Source organism: Leuciscus leuciscus, assembly GCF_965113295.1.
Source record: "Leuciscus leuciscus genome assembly, chromosome: 4".
In the NCBI taxonomy this organism is placed as follows: domain Eukaryota; kingdom Metazoa; phylum Chordata; class Actinopteri; order Cypriniformes; family Leuciscidae; genus Leuciscus; species Leuciscus leuciscus.
The window spans coordinates 11,223,882-11,239,393 of NC_138728.1; the positions used below are offsets into that span (position 1 = coordinate 11,223,882).

Sequence of the window (15,512 nt, forward strand, 5' to 3'; positions counted from 1 at the left end):
AAACGAACACTAATAATTCATTAACCCTGTTAAATTCAAGGTTTCCTGTGCTTGCAGCAAAGCTGCGGCCTTAAACAAGCAAACATTTTCGGGTGAACCAAGCCCCTGTAATCCCTCAAAGTCAGCACAGAGCTACAGTTAATGGCAGACCATGAAGCAGGAAAGGGTGCTTGCACATATACATACCCAAATAAACCAGTGTGTTCAGTCTATATGGAGAGTGTAGTGTTTGTTCCAGGATTCGAGGAAGGTGTTTACGTGTTGGATGACTTTGTGGATCATGGACTGTGTTTGGGTTGTACGGCTGCTGCCAGGGGATCTTTTGTTTGGTTTATTGCTTTCATAGAGCAGACTAATGGGGCCAGTGGGACAAGATATAGTATGACTTGCTCAGTGTGACACTTCGGTGGCAGGAAGTGAGGCGGACAGTCTGAATGTGAAAACAGACTTACGGATGAGGTTTACCTACATTCGGTGATTGAAGCGTTAATGTCTGGGCCAGAGACAAGACGTGACTTATTTCAATGGGATGTTTTGGAATTCCAGCTACAAAAGAAAGGCTTGTAACGGTTTGAGTAGTCATGCTACCTACCGAGAGTGCCTCGCTTGTTAATTTTTGCTCTATAAATGACAAAATTGTTTGACTTCCGGGTGGGAGACGATATGGGGTTGAAAGCTGGTTTGAAACACTCCAGCTGCCAGGCCCCCCCAAAACCTCCATCCTCTGTCGAAAGCCCCCCTACCAGCGTCCCTCAGTCTAAACACACCTGACTTGTAAATATTCTTTATTGCATCGGTAACATAAACGCTCTCAGCGACAGGCCCGTTGGACGATTTTTCCCACACTCTAAGAGTAAGGCCAACCACTCTGTTCTCTAAACAACAGCACTCCAAAGAGGATGGCGAGGTTGACGTCACCTCTTCAGGTTTGGAGGACTTCCAGCATCTCACCAAGCACACCACCGCCTAGTCAACCCAAAGAGGACAAAGAGGGTGTCTGGATTTCCTCCAATGTGGCGATCTGCTGCAACAAAGTTGTGGTTAAGATGAGCAAAAAGATGGTAGAATAGTTATGCTTTAAATGCAAATGTCAAATAGCCAAAATGTTATTTTTGTCAGAACAAAACTGACGATCTCTATTTATTCCAACATTAACATTTACTCACCCTCATGTGAGTAATCCTCAGGAAACTTTAGTCGATTTTCTGAGCAGCTCTTTTCCATACAATCAAAACATACAGTGACCAGGGGTTGTCAAGGACAAAAACAAGCCACCTTACAAACAAGTGTGTTTTATTAACATCTTCAGAAGTCATATGATTGCTTTGACTGAGAAACATATTCTTCAAAATATGTGTTCCTTACATATGTGAACAAAATTCACAACAACATATTATTCTTAATATCTCTTTAATCACACAGGTCAATATGAATAAAATTCTGTCAAATCAAAGTGAATCAATATCACAGGAGAAAAAAAATCAAAACAACTCAAGACAAAAATAGGCACTGCAAGCAGGGAGACCAAAAAAAGCACCCTTAAAAGTCAGGCTACATTTGTGTTCAGACTAAACATTTGTCAACTGTTCCATTTTATTTCAAAGAATGCTTTGTTCTCCACTCGGTGCTTATTTTACTGCTCACAGGAGCACTTGCATAGCATTTTCCTCAAACTTCTTGACCTCCCTGTAACACATGTCACTTCAAAAACAACACAGCACTCTGAGAAAGTATACATTTATAATTTGTTTCCAATCATTGGATATTGAATATACAATGGGGTCCAAAAAGTCAAAGACCACTATTGAAAATGCATTTTTCCATTACAAATTATATTATCAGAATAACAATTTAAGTTAAAATCTGATCTGAAAAATCACCATGAATATGAGAAAACCTATTTGGTTTGTCCTCCTTTTGCTTTAATGGCAGCGGCATACAAGCTGCATGAACTCCACAAGTTTGTTTACAACCTGATCATCATGTTCTCCAGCATGATTTGAGAATGATCCAAAGAGCATCTTGAGCTTCAGTGGAAGAAAATGAATATAAATAAAAAACAAAGAACTAAAAATTCAATGTGGTCTCAGACTTTTGTACCCACTGTACCTGTATGTTCTTGGAAGCGATGTGAGCTCTTCAGATGACTCAATTCAAGTGAAGAAGTTGAGGTGCAAACATAAGGCCATTCTAATCTGTTATCTGGACACTGATATTGTTGCATATTGTGATCTTGAATGACCGATCATTCAGACGAATGTTGCACGGTACACTTGATTTGGAATTTATAGTACGGGTGTGAATTTGGAGTAGCGTGACATCTGTTTGATCTGTTTCAAGTCCTATTAAAGTTCTTCACTCTTACTAGAAGTTGGAGATTGACCTGCTCCCCCAGATGCTTCCACCTCCTTAGAGGCACTGTTTTTCAACTGGAAATTGAGGGAGGCGGAGTTTATGCAGTAGCGTTTCTTTGTTGGTCGAGGTCCATCATCAAAGAGGTGGCCCAGGTGAGCACCACACTACAAAAAATAAAAAATGTTTTATATATACAGTATATATATACATAATTAATAATAATAATAATAATAATACACTGTAAAAAATTTCTAACCCTCCCAAATCAAAAATTTCAAGTGACCGATAACATCTAAATTTTTCAATTGGCCCAAGTGAAATTCTTGTTGCAATAGTCTGTTAACATTGGCTCAATGAGAAATAATACGTCAGACTAATTGAAAAATTTTGATGTTATCGGTCACTTGAAATTTTTGACTTGGGGATGTAATTTTTTTTTACAGTGTAATAATATCAACAAGGTGCTTTCCTAGCGGTGTAATTTTTTTAAACATTAATCAGGTTTTGTACCTGACTGCAGGTTGTCTCCACTCGGTGCATCCCGTAGGAAAAGTCGTCCGTTAATTTGATAGTGTCCTTATTGATCAAATCAAAAAAGGACGGCCATCCTGCAAAAGTACAACATTGAGGGTTCAGTGAATCTTCATGGGATCCACAAGCCTATAAACCTTCCATTCTGGTGTGTGTTTCCTTCTCGTGCTGTGCAACTTTAGTGTTTTGTCCTCTTCCTGGCCTGCCTTGATGTTAAAGCCCATTCTGGGTGAAATTCTCACATTTCCCTGTTTTTCACTACTTTTGCAACAATGCACTATAATCAGTAACCTTAAAGGCATAGTTCACACAAAAGTTACAAATCTATCATCATTGAAGCCCTCAAATTGTTCCAAACCTGTATGAATTTCTTTCTTCTGCTGAGCACAAAAGATGATATTTTGAAGAATGTCAGTAACCAAACAGTTGACGGTAACCATTGACGTCCATAGTATTTTTTTTCTATACTATGGGCCATCAACTGTTTTGTTACCCATATTTTTCAAAATATCTTCTTTTGTGTCCAGCTGAAGAAAGAAACTCATACAGGTTTGGAACATCATGAGGGCGAGTAAATGACAGAATTTGTATATTTGGGTGAACTATCCCTTTAATAAGACATATTGCGTGAAGTTACTTCAAACACTTGCTGGTGTCTGAAAGTGAGTTTTGAGATGAATGTCTTAAAATGTCTTAAATGTTGAAGTTAGCTGGTAGCCTGAAATGAAAACATGTGAAATGTGACCCTGGATCACAAAACCAGTCATAAGTCGCACGGGATATTTGCGGCAATAGCCAACACCACATTGTATGGGTCAAAATGATCGATTCTTCTTTTATGCCAAAAATCATTAGGATATCAAGTAAAGATCATGTTCCATGAAGATATTTTGTAAATTTCCTACCGTAAATATATAAAACATTTATTTCTGTGAGTGAATGCAGCACAATTGATAACATAAATGGAGAACTTTAAGGCGATTTTCTCAATGTTTAGATTTTTTTTGCACCCTCAGATTCCAGATTTTCAAAAAGTTGTATCTCAGCCAAATATTGTCATATCCTAACAAACCATACATCAGTGGAAAGCTTATTTATTCATGTGATGTATAAATCTCAATTTAAAAAAATTTACCCATGTGACTGGTTTTGTGGTCCAGGGTCACAAATGAGCAGCGGTGTTGACCGTCTCCTGACTACGCCTTTGTTCATGAGCACTCCTCAACTCCCCTAGTTGGCCCGCTTTGGACCATGGTAATTGGTCAAAAAAACCTGGCCGCTGGCCGCGAGAAAGCACCAATGAGGCCCGACCAAGCCCCGGAAGTGACAGTGAAAACGAGACTGGTCCTGGGATGCACCAGCACGCTCGCTTTTGACCCGACAGTGGAAACACGGGTATTAATTTTGTTCAGGTGTAAAGCAGTAGCAAGTTTGTTATGATTATTTTGAAAAGAATAACGGAAAATTTAGGAAAAGCTTTGTCCTTTTGTTAGGAAAGAAACTTCCACTGAATGACAGCAAAATAAGTTTGGGGTTTGCCGATGCAAAATTCACCACCACGATTCTTGGGTGTCTGGTTTCTGACAAGACCAGGGATCTTCCATCTAGCCTACTGAATGGTTGGACGGCATTTTAGAAGATCAGGAAGTGAAACAAACCTCAATGAAAATGGTCAGCGTTATCGGCAGAGTTACGGCTCTCTCACAATCCTGTTTCTTTTATCTGGAAAATTTCTACCCAGTAACGGGTGTAAATGGAAAGAATGGCTGCTCTGGCTCATGGGTGGTCCTGCTCATGGCTCTCTGGGAAGGTGGAACGTCTGGAGGAGAAGAACCTTGGGAGCTTACTACTACACAGCCTCTGCTGGCATATTTGTTTAGGTTTTTGACAAAAACCCCATACAATCTTTAAAGTACTACCTCCTGATTACTGGTAGAGGGAAACACATTAAGTTAAACACTGCAAAGCAAAATGAATGAGCAGTAAAAGACTACTGGCACTGTGGAGTATACCATATCCAATTATTTGTCAAAACATCAGAGATGAAGTGTGCAATTTCTGCAACACCAGAATTAAAATATTGACTTTTTTTTAAAGGTTTAAACACTCCAACCATCCTTACATAAATGCACAATATTTAAAGAATAATTAAATTACAATACCAATCAAAAGTTTGGGGTCAGTAAGATTTAAAAAAATATATATACTTTTAATAAGCAAGGACACATTCAATTGATCAAAATTTCTTTTGCACTTTCTATTCATCCAAAAATCCTGAAAAACACTGCATCACTGCACAACATTTCTTAACATTGATAATAATCTTACGACTCCAAACTTTTAAAAAGTAGTGTACAATGAAAATAATCTGCACTGAATAGTACATCATGAGTGTCAAAATATAATACAATTTTTAAAAAGACCTAAATAAGACATTTCACATTCTGTCTCCACATTTAATAACTCCAAAGATTTAATGCTATTTAAGACCTTCAAGAAGTAAAATTTAAGACTTAAGGACCGGCAAATACATGGAAAGAATTGTTCGAGGGCCACTGTGGGAGATTTGGCTTGATTCATGGCTTCATTCATACCCTTTATTCTAGCTTGCAACCCCAATTATTACCAAGCACCTCTTGGTAACACTATCTTTGGGTCAGGCCCACTGCTGTGATATTACGGGTGTGTTGAGAAACAGAAGTCAGTCGAACGTCCACCCGCTCATTCTATACTTTCCCTCCATAACCCCTCGAACACCCCTCAATCGCACTCTATACGGACCCCCCTCTCTCTCCTCCCTCTTAGGGAGGAGAAGCTTGGCCACAACTACAAAGCCACGAAATTCCACTCAGACACAGGAAGCTCTAGAGGGAATATAGGAATCCTATGACTCAGACCAGGAGAATCCCGGCGGATCGTCGCAGAGCTGATCTAATGGAGCTTTATCGCCAGGGCGAGCAGCCCAGTGAATGGAGCAGTGTAGAGGCGCTCTAACAAAACAGGAAATTGAGTCTATACGAGTCTAGGCTGCAGCGTTGCAATGCAGGCCGTTTGGCTCCCATCTCCACGTCGAAGACAGAAAAGATTCAACTCGAGAGAAAATCCGATTTTTCAACGCGGGGCCCAGATGTTTCTCATTTCGGCCTGTTTTCTGTAGAGAATTTGTGCATACACATATGCTTTGTTCGGAGAGCGAATTAAAATAGCATGTGTAATGTTGCAGAAGTATGTGATTTGGAGCTCAGATCTGTAAGGGATCAACAAACCGTTGCTGAGATACTTTATAATGGCATTGTACTGTATACACTCAGCGTCAACTCAACATTCATTTAGTCAGAGCTGATGAGAGTCTTTTAAAGCTTAAAACAGAAAACATTTAATACACATCTTAAACTCATAACAGAAAGTATATGCCATAAGCACTTCCAGGAAACCACCATATGATGAAATTCATAACAACTATGATCTGCATTTATTTTGTGCTTATTTGCACAGCTGCATTAAAATCAAAGTGATTATTAAACACTTTATTATTAGCCAGGAAAAACGAACAACAGATGCATTTTTTTAAGTTTAACTGTTGAAAATGCAACATTCATGGTGAAAGATGCGAGAAGCAATGCAAAAACAACCTTTTGTCATGTCTAGTCAAAGTTGTCGTCGGCCAATGTCACATCTTTATCATTGTCTTCATTTGACTTTTCTCAACAAATATTATGTTTAAATTAATTAATTGTGATCATTTGTCATTTTTGTAATCCATTAACAGCATTAATAAAAAGAAAATCAAAACCTCCATATACTTTTTACCTGGGAGAATTAAATTAATTCAACAGTTATTCTCTAATTGTGAAGGAAGATGGATTGAAAATGTTTGATTAAGAAGAACTCTAGAATTCTAAAAGATAATGGATGACAGTGGCTGAATGTTTACAGTCAATATCATTAATCCCACAGGGAACAGATGCATTCATTAAAATATTTTGGATATTTTGTAAGATCTTTAAGTCATGGTGTTGTTTCCTGTAGGTGCTGTAACTCATATATAGGAGGTTTCATGCCCCACAGCTACAGCCTATTAGGCAGCAGACTGGATTCACATTTGTCCTTGCAATCAACCATAAAGGTCAAACTCTCCATTAGTGAGACGGACAAGAGAAGAATTAGGAGCAATAAGCCTTAAGAACCATACCTGATCCGGAGTCAAACTTCTTATCAGACCTGCAAGGACAGTAAAGCGTCAATAACAAAATAGAAAAAACAATATTGCCTACCAAATAGCCACAAAAAAACCCTTTTGATTTCTAATGGCAAAAGATGGGTGGGCATGTTAAAGATGGGTCATTATGGATCATGGGTCATATATTACACTCACGTGAAAAGAGGAGCACCGCAAACGACACAGTGGTAGGTTCCTTCCTCTTTATTATCGACATATGTTCCTGTGAAAGCACTAAGGATGACAAAACACAAACGGTGACTTCATACCTTTACATGATCTACAATAAATGATAAATTACATTGCTCACACCTGCTTGTTTCAAAGTTCATTTCGATTTCCCATGCTCTGTGTTTGTTTATGCAAAAGACCTGTAAATATGTCAATTGACTGAGCGTTTCTAATTTAGATAAGTTAAGGAGCAACAGGCCTCAGAATGCATCTTTCAGGATCCTTCTTTGCTTTCCTTTCACAGGCATTTTTCACATTCCTACTGCCAATGGGCCGATAAATACTTTCCCCACGTGTGTTTTACCACTGAGGGATGAAGGGAAAGAGGGGAAGTGTCCGTGTTTTCTCTTCGGCGCTACATCCTCCTTATACTCAACATCTATCTCATGGCCTTGGGTTGTTCACGAGAGAAAGTGCCATACGTTTTTATCAGCCAATCATAAATAAATCTGTACAAATAACGTTCAGTCCATTGATGTTTTACTGCCATGATCAACTACAACAAAGTGCTTTAAGTAGAAAAAGAGGGAAATTCAAGGAAAAGACAAATCCACTATTCCTTTTTGCAACTATTAGGACACACCCACTTGTTCTTTAATATTTTCCACGTTTTAGAATATATTATAAGTATTTAAAGACCCCCTATGGTGAAAATCAAAATTGTAATGCTGTTAATATGTCTATGTGGTGTTTTTAATATGCTTTGAGACAAACCATGTCCAAATTCACCAGTCAGCACCATTGCTGAGTATTTTGTCCTTAAAACGTCAGTGTACCAAAGACAGTGACTCAAAAACGCAGTTTGAAACCATCCCCAATTCAGACCATCACAAACAAGTAACCAATCCCGTCAAAGTACGGGGCAGGGCTTTACCAATCACTGAGCACAAAAACACCTTTAGGAAGGGACAGGAAAAATCGGGTACATACAGCAATATATTGGGCGAATCAATGGGTGAAATTATTGACCGCAGTCCGCAGGGGGATTTTAATGACAAACTAATTCAGTCTAAAAGTGTATTTTAAGGTGATTTTTAGTTAGGGTTGGTCCCCCACCTCTCTGTGCCCTTCTCCTGAGTAACATGGTACTGCATGGGGGTCAATCGCTTCCTCAGCTCCTCCTCCGGGAAAGCTTTGGGCCATGTCTTCTTACTCCGGCACGTTCCTACAGGAGAGACAAGTGAGGTGAGACAGACATAAGTGTTCGCCAAAATAAAACGTCAAAGTGCTAAACCATCAGTATTATTAAAAACAAAACAACTATCACTCTAATCTAGGTTCCTATGTGACTTCTTCCAAACAGGAGTCAGCACTTTTGTCTGTTCACTTTGGTTGCAAGTTATTTGGGTTGGCCGATAACAAAGGATGACTACTTTAATTCCTGACTTGACTCTGGAAAAATCTGAATGTCAGTGACAGACACACAATCCAAACGCTCCGTCAGTGAAGTGCTACAGCCAAAGTATTACGCCAAGGCAAATTTGATTTTCCCTGCATAACATACGCAGTGAGTTATGACATTCTAGATGAGTGCTCATGCTGGCTGTTCAAACAGAAGGCAGCGATCTCGAGCTTTACAACAATGCTGACCTCTAGAGGTCAACCTGAGGAGTGAATAAATGTCACCAGATGGACTTTCAAACTCTAGTCTAACTCACATTTCAAACTCAGCTCCTGGAGGGCCTGTCCTGCAGAGTTTAGGTCCAACCAGCTCCAAAACACCTGCCTGGAAGTTTCTAGTAATCCTGAAGACCTTGATTAGCTGGTTCAGGTGTGTTTGATTAGGGTTGAAGCTAAACTCTGCTGGACGGTGGACCTCCAGAAACAGAGTTTGACACCCCAGCTCTAATTGATCAAACAGTGATACAACTTCCATTGAATATAAACTTTAAAACATCAGCCTGGAGAAAAAAATCTGATATCTTGCAGCCCGAAATATCCATTCTGGCAACCGTACGGTCCTCAGAAGACAAGCGCTGTAGCCATGTTTTTAAAGGGGGCCAGATGTCCATCTGCACGCCATTTATTCACCAGGACACGCAGCAGTTTTAAATTACATACAATTCTACTGCAATTTCCCATTACAGAGTGCTTTCTCCCTCCTTTCCACCTTTTTTCCAGCTAATAACAATTTTTTCACTCGTGTTCCTGTGGGGTCTGTCCTGCTCCTGTATTGTTCGGCCAGTTTTACGGCTTGTGTTCTGGTGAGAGCGGGACTCCCTTCATTTAGACTATGTGGAGAATTCCTCTCGACAAGATTGAAACCATGTGAATGGAGGAAATAATGGGGTCTTTAAAGGTCCCTCTGGTGAATGGGCTCCATTGATGGGCCCTGCTCTGTCCAGCGAGTACAAAGTTACTTCTGACAAACATGGGGAAGAGGGGAGGAGAGCGCAAAAAGGAGGGGGGTCGCCTCCCTGCAGGACTCTCCTGTATTCCTCTCGACTCTGTGAGAGGGGTCTTCTGGATCCTATTAGTGAGACAGAGAGAGAGAATTCCTAGTTTTTTGTGTATGGAGGACTCGAACACTATTTATACTGTGAGAGAGAGGGAGGGGGAAAGGGGAAAAAAGTGTTTTATTTCTTGGTTTGTCTAGAAAAGCCTCTAAGGAGGCATTTAAAGAAATTCAGGAATTCGGTCTGTGTCACCCCCTGCAAATGATTTAGTTTTGGTGCACCGAGAGGTCACGCTTCAAATCAGCACGTTGTTCCAACATCCCTCCGCTATAACCTCAAGTGAAAGTTATTTCCTAATTGGAAGCAAGATTTGTTTTTAGCACAGGCCTTTTGCTTCAAAACAAACATATCACGTCTTCCCCCAGACATTCTTCACGCTTTTTCGTAGCTATTCTCAACTCATCGCTTTCAAACTTTTTGATAGGGCTTGCAAGGCAGCGCTGTATTGATTCCTCAAACATTCTGGTAAGTTTAGTTTGGTCTCTTTTTAAAGAAGACACTTGGCAGATTATTGCTGAAGTAAAAAAAAAAAAGTGAACAGTTGTAGAAGTTTATTATGAAAAACGCACAGAAATACTATTTTAAATGTTTATATAAACGATATTTTCCAAAGCATGTTTTACTCTAAAGCTGCTAGAAAATCAAAACCATATATCTAAACAAGCTGTGTTCCAAATTTGAGGTTGATATCTCGAACAATAAGCTTTCAGTAAAATCTTGATTGGGTGCAGTACCAAACGTTTCCACTAGATGAAATTAGTTTCCAATTTATTTCCAATGCGGACATTTTTGTTTACATAACAAGTGGCAAAAGCTTTACCAAGTTTTGTACCATTCTGATGAAGTAATAAAATTCTAAAAAAACGAAACGTATACTTTTTCGATCAAAAATGGCCAAAGAGCACAAGAGGGTTAACTGACACTGAGAGAATATTCATCATTCAAAATGTACCTGACAGTGATGACTTCATAATATTTGCATACTGAATCGCAACGGTTCTTCCTTAGAACTATTCAATCATATAACTGTGTGTTACTTATCAATCAGAAAAAGCTGCATTTTTATGTAGCCTATATACACAACCAAAGACAAAAAAAAGTTAACATAATTTTTTTGCTACCTTGCAAGCACTGTTATTTCCATCAGGTAAAGCACTTTTATTTTTTTGACACAGAAACGTCAAATAATCAAAATGAATCTACTGATAAATCTGGTGAAACTATGAAGTTTTAACCTGCAACAATGGTTATTTTACAAAATGCAATGAGATACAACTAATGCCCTCAGAAGACACCCTGTTTCTGTGTTTCATCTAGATTCCTAAAATGAAGAATACAAATACAAATTCAATCATTAGTAGAAATTAAGTTAAATGTTGAAGCATGCAGGCTTAAAAGAAGGTAAAACAGTGAGTTAGGCATTATTCCATGAGCAACTGAAGATCTAAACAGAGAAACAGAGAAAAAGAGCAAAGCAAAAGGTGACATTTCAGGGCAAGGGGGTCATCAATGTAGAAAAACCAACTCAAGCATCAGGGGGAATCTGATATCTGGCAGCTTACTATTTTGAAATTAAAACAAAAGAATTAGCTATACACTTCCATGCATTTACGCAGACACTGTCAATGTGAAGGAAACATTAGCCACAGATAAAGCTCACCGTCACGCTGCCTTTAGATAAATCCAGAAGTTGGTTTCTCCACATGTGACCTTTTCATCAACCAAACACGCACCCCTTGCCGAACGCTCTCACACCGCGTGTGCAGACACATGAAAGCATCAAGTAAGCAAAGCACACTGCACACACACACACACACAGCATCCAGGTGACCTGAGGGGAGCCCGCAGGCCTTGAGTTTTACAGGTTGGCCTTGGCTGACCAGATGCAGTAGATTGAACCCGGACATGGCTGCTGCCGATGCTGCTGGGAGAACAGAAACAGCGGCCTGCTAAAACACCCTCCTACCACTCAGGCTAAAAAAATCATAAAGACAAACATAGGCAAGGAGGGAGAGGAAGAAGAAAAACAAAAAAAAAACATAACATAGGTCAACACAGATGTCAGTTACAGAGATGCACAATTAGAGCGGCCAATCATGAGACGGCTTCTCATGCAGGGAAAGACTGATTAACGTCACTGTGTAAAGAGAGAGAGAGGTGAACAGGAACGATAAAGAAGTTAAAGAAGATAAAATTCACAATGGAAACCTTGTAGCCTTGTGACACATTTACTTACATGAGAGTTAAACGTGGTATAATATTGAAAAGCTTCAATTATAATAGGGACGTTTTGATTTTTAATTTCACTAAAGGCTTTTTAATATTATACCTCACAGTGGCTTGTAAAATGTTTAACCAATGACTTTGAAACAGTTTCTTGTTGCCATTTATATAGATTTGCAGAACCATTTTGCATAGGAAACTGATATAAAAGCTGCTACGGCCCGGCGGTTTCTATGGGCGGCTTAAGCTTATCGGCGGTTTCTATGGCTGTAGCACGTCAGTTGTGTGTCTATGAGCCATAAAGAGAAAAACTAAACCTCACAATTCAATTTACACTTCTGCAACTTCACTAATATACTTTCAACTGTACTACACAGAGCACGCTTTTGCCGTAAAACAATGCACGGCAAAACAATCTAGTTTCTCAGGTAATTAAACTTGCCTAATAGACATATCGCACATTATAGAACCTATGGTTACAGTACCTAGCGCAGTGGGCGGAGTCAGTGTTAGGAGCGGCCCTGCGGATATACGGGAGCGCCTGCATTGGAGCAGGGCCATGGATGCGCACGGGGCCATGCATCGGAGAAGACGGGCAGCCATCCTGGCCTACGGCAAACTCGAGCGCACGCTGTGGATAGAGCTTTGAGGAAGAGAGCGAGAAGTTTTTTAAGATTTCTTTAAACTTCTTGTAACTATATAGATAAAGACCTATGAAAAATGCAGCTCTAAAACTGTTAGAGGCCAAAGATTGTGTGAAATTACAGCTGAACTACAGGAGCAATAACAGGCAAAGCCACAGAGCACTGCTGAGCGAGAGGGTGAAGCTGTGGTTTATAAGGAATGAGGTCCATCTAGTGGTTGTGCAGGTGTGTGAGGAAAAAGGAAAGATCTTTTCATTAACTGCAACAAATAGGGAAGAGAAGAGTGTAAATGACAAATTATTATGGATTTCTTTATCCATTTAGAACTTATTCTTATAGTGGAGCAAAAATATTCTTATGCATTATAACCAACACCAAACAAGCTTTGCTCAGAACTAACCAATTTTTCTCTACTAGGCGTAGTTTTATTATTTAAAAAAATAGTGAGACATTTACTTGAAAAGTGCGCTTCAAACACTTGGTTTGATATAATCTCTTTTACTAAATTGCTGCACTGTAGACACTCCAAAAAAATAAAATAAAAAAATAATAATAATAATAATAATAATAATAATAATTATTATTATTATTATTATTAATATATATATATATATATATATATATATATATATAATTATTATTATTATCTTTATTTTTCTATTGTACAAATACTTTTAAGTGCCCGGTATTAAATTTCTATTTTTTATTTCTATGCAGCAATTTGTGTAAATGAGGACACTGATCAAAATAAATAAGATAAACATGATTATTCTTTAAATGCAACAGCGTTCAGACACTTGTTGGTACTCTCAGTAACTCTTCACCCAGGGCTGGTCTGTCTGGAGTGGTTTTAACACACGCACAGATACAGAAACAAGCAAGGCCACATTTTAAAAATAGCCAGCATTCACTTGCAGAGAGGACTACAAATAGAACTCGATTGCAGCTCTGCAGAATCACACCATAGGCCTGTGATTGTCTACAGATTAATGTTTACATCTTTTGCATTCCAGAAAGTTCTTTAAAAATGAACACCTGATTCAGTGCTTGTGTATTTTATTAATGAATTTATTTTAATAATGTATGTAAAGCTGTACTGTTTAATGAACCACTACAGTTTGTCAATACACTTAAGAAAAGCCTTATTTTAATTCATTTGTGTAAAGCCGAACTGGAACTTGATGAGAGTGATTCGTTAAACAAATGTTATTTTTGACAATTGCTTCTAATCACTATCGATCAACTGTCCTTATCAATTTAACTATAAAATTAGCAGGCCAAAAAAAGTGTATTTGAAGCCAGAAATATCAAGTGCTCTGAGTTATCAATGCAGTTTATAAATAAAGCATGCTTGATACTTGGAGTAGAGTCATAACTATATATGGTAATACAGCGACAGATGAGATCTGAAAAGATCTGTTTTAAAAGCAGATCAGATTTGTATAATGAATGGCTGCTATTTAACCAAACTGGTTTTGATCGTTGAAGGGCCATTGCGAAATGATTAGTCTAAAGTGAATGCTGGCAAATAAAACCGCATTAGGAGTCAGTGTGTGAATATCTCAAGCATGTGAAACTTTTGGCAAATGATCTGTGCGTTTTGTTTGGCAACAGCCAAATTGACAGAGTAATAAGCTTGTTTTTTTTACCGACACAGTTAATGATATTTAACATATTGAATAGGACATTTACAAACTCAATGCAGAGAGAAACTAGAAGCACCTGCCAATTTCATGACTCACAAACTCAAACATTCAATTCCATCAAGGCTATATTATTACATTAAACGTCCATCGGATGACTAATCACCCTGTCAGGCTTTTGGAAGTTCATTAGATAGGTGCTACGACAATTAAATAAACATGACATAAAATATTAATGTCTTTGAATGGTCTTACAAAAGACTACCATAGTCTACTTGAAATTGGAGTGTCATGGTAATACCATAGTGTTTACATTGTATCATAGTAGTGCCACTGTACTTTTTTTTTAAAGGGTGTGGTTTACATAAAATGTTACGTAATAATGCCTCGCTACAATGACATCACGTGTGGGAGGATACATAGTATACATTTTGTATACAAAGTGTAACTGATATGCCTCTCACAGAAGACCAAATTCCCTGTGAATATTAATGTAATATTTTGCCATATTGAAATTTAAGCATAAAAAAACTAATAAGCAGATGGAACGAACGAACGAATAGGCAACGTATGCGATATATTTCAACTGCGTCAATTTTAAAATGACAGTAAAGTATAACGGTGTTGCGTTACATGTTCAACGCGTAGTCATAGAAACCCTGTTGCCTGCATTAAAGTCACTTAAAAGTGCATAATACAGAATATAAACAGATAATAAGTAGTTACACGTACCAGACAGCAGAAACAACGTTAAAACCGAGTAGGACAGCAGACTAGAGAATGAAGGGGGGCCGCTCTGAGAGAAGCGCATTTGTCAAACAGCGACACGACCGTGTACTTCTTAGGTAATGACAAGTGCATTCTGGGAAATTCCTCTCTCTGGGCAGACTAGCTCCAAATATGAGCAATGCGTAATTTGCGCGCGTAGTTACCCGGCGCGAAGCAGTTTGTGAGCTTCAGTAACTTAATTACGTCATTAGGCTGTGCCAAAATATAGGTTATTGTTAATTTGATTATTTGCATGATTATCATGTTGTAATGATCACTCAATCCACATCCTAAATTCCTTCAGGTCTGAGATCAGCCAACTACAAATATTAACTATTAGGCAAAATGCGAAAAGCTCACTCTAAATCAGTGGATTCGGACATCTTTATATGATAATTTACCAAAAGTTTATATTATTTAAATATTAAGAAGTAGCGTCAAA

General features: G+C 38.5%; 1 protein-coding gene across 5 annotated transcripts; it reads right to left on the reverse strand.

Moving 5' to 3' along the window:
- Window positions 1-1,393: 1,393 nt before the first annotated feature.
- On the reverse strand, window positions 1,394-15,192 carry msrb3 (methionine sulfoxide reductase B3). Of its 5 annotated transcripts, XM_082166658.1 has the most exons (8): window positions 15,035-15,190; window positions 12,501-12,658; window positions 11,624-11,713; window positions 8,393-8,501; window positions 7,262-7,339; window positions 7,079-7,107; window positions 2,866-2,963; window positions 1,394-2,519 (listed from the first exon to the last, which is right to left on the reverse strand). In XM_082166658.1, exons 2-8 carry the CDS (start codon window positions 12,616-12,618, stop codon window positions 2,346-2,348), a joined length of 696 nt encoding a protein of 231 aa, XP_082022784.1. In that variant the 5' UTR covers window positions 12,619-12,658; window positions 15,035-15,190; the 3' UTR covers window positions 1,394-2,345. The 5 variants fall into 5 exon arrangements, with proteins under 5 accessions (XP_082022784.1, XP_082022786.1, XP_082022788.1 ...); XM_082166660.1 differs by lacking the exon at window positions 11,624-11,713; XM_082166662.1 differs by lacking the exon at window positions 12,501-12,658 and having other exon boundaries at window positions 11,624-11,766; window positions 15,035-15,186.
- Window positions 15,193-15,512: the final 320 nt, after the last annotated feature.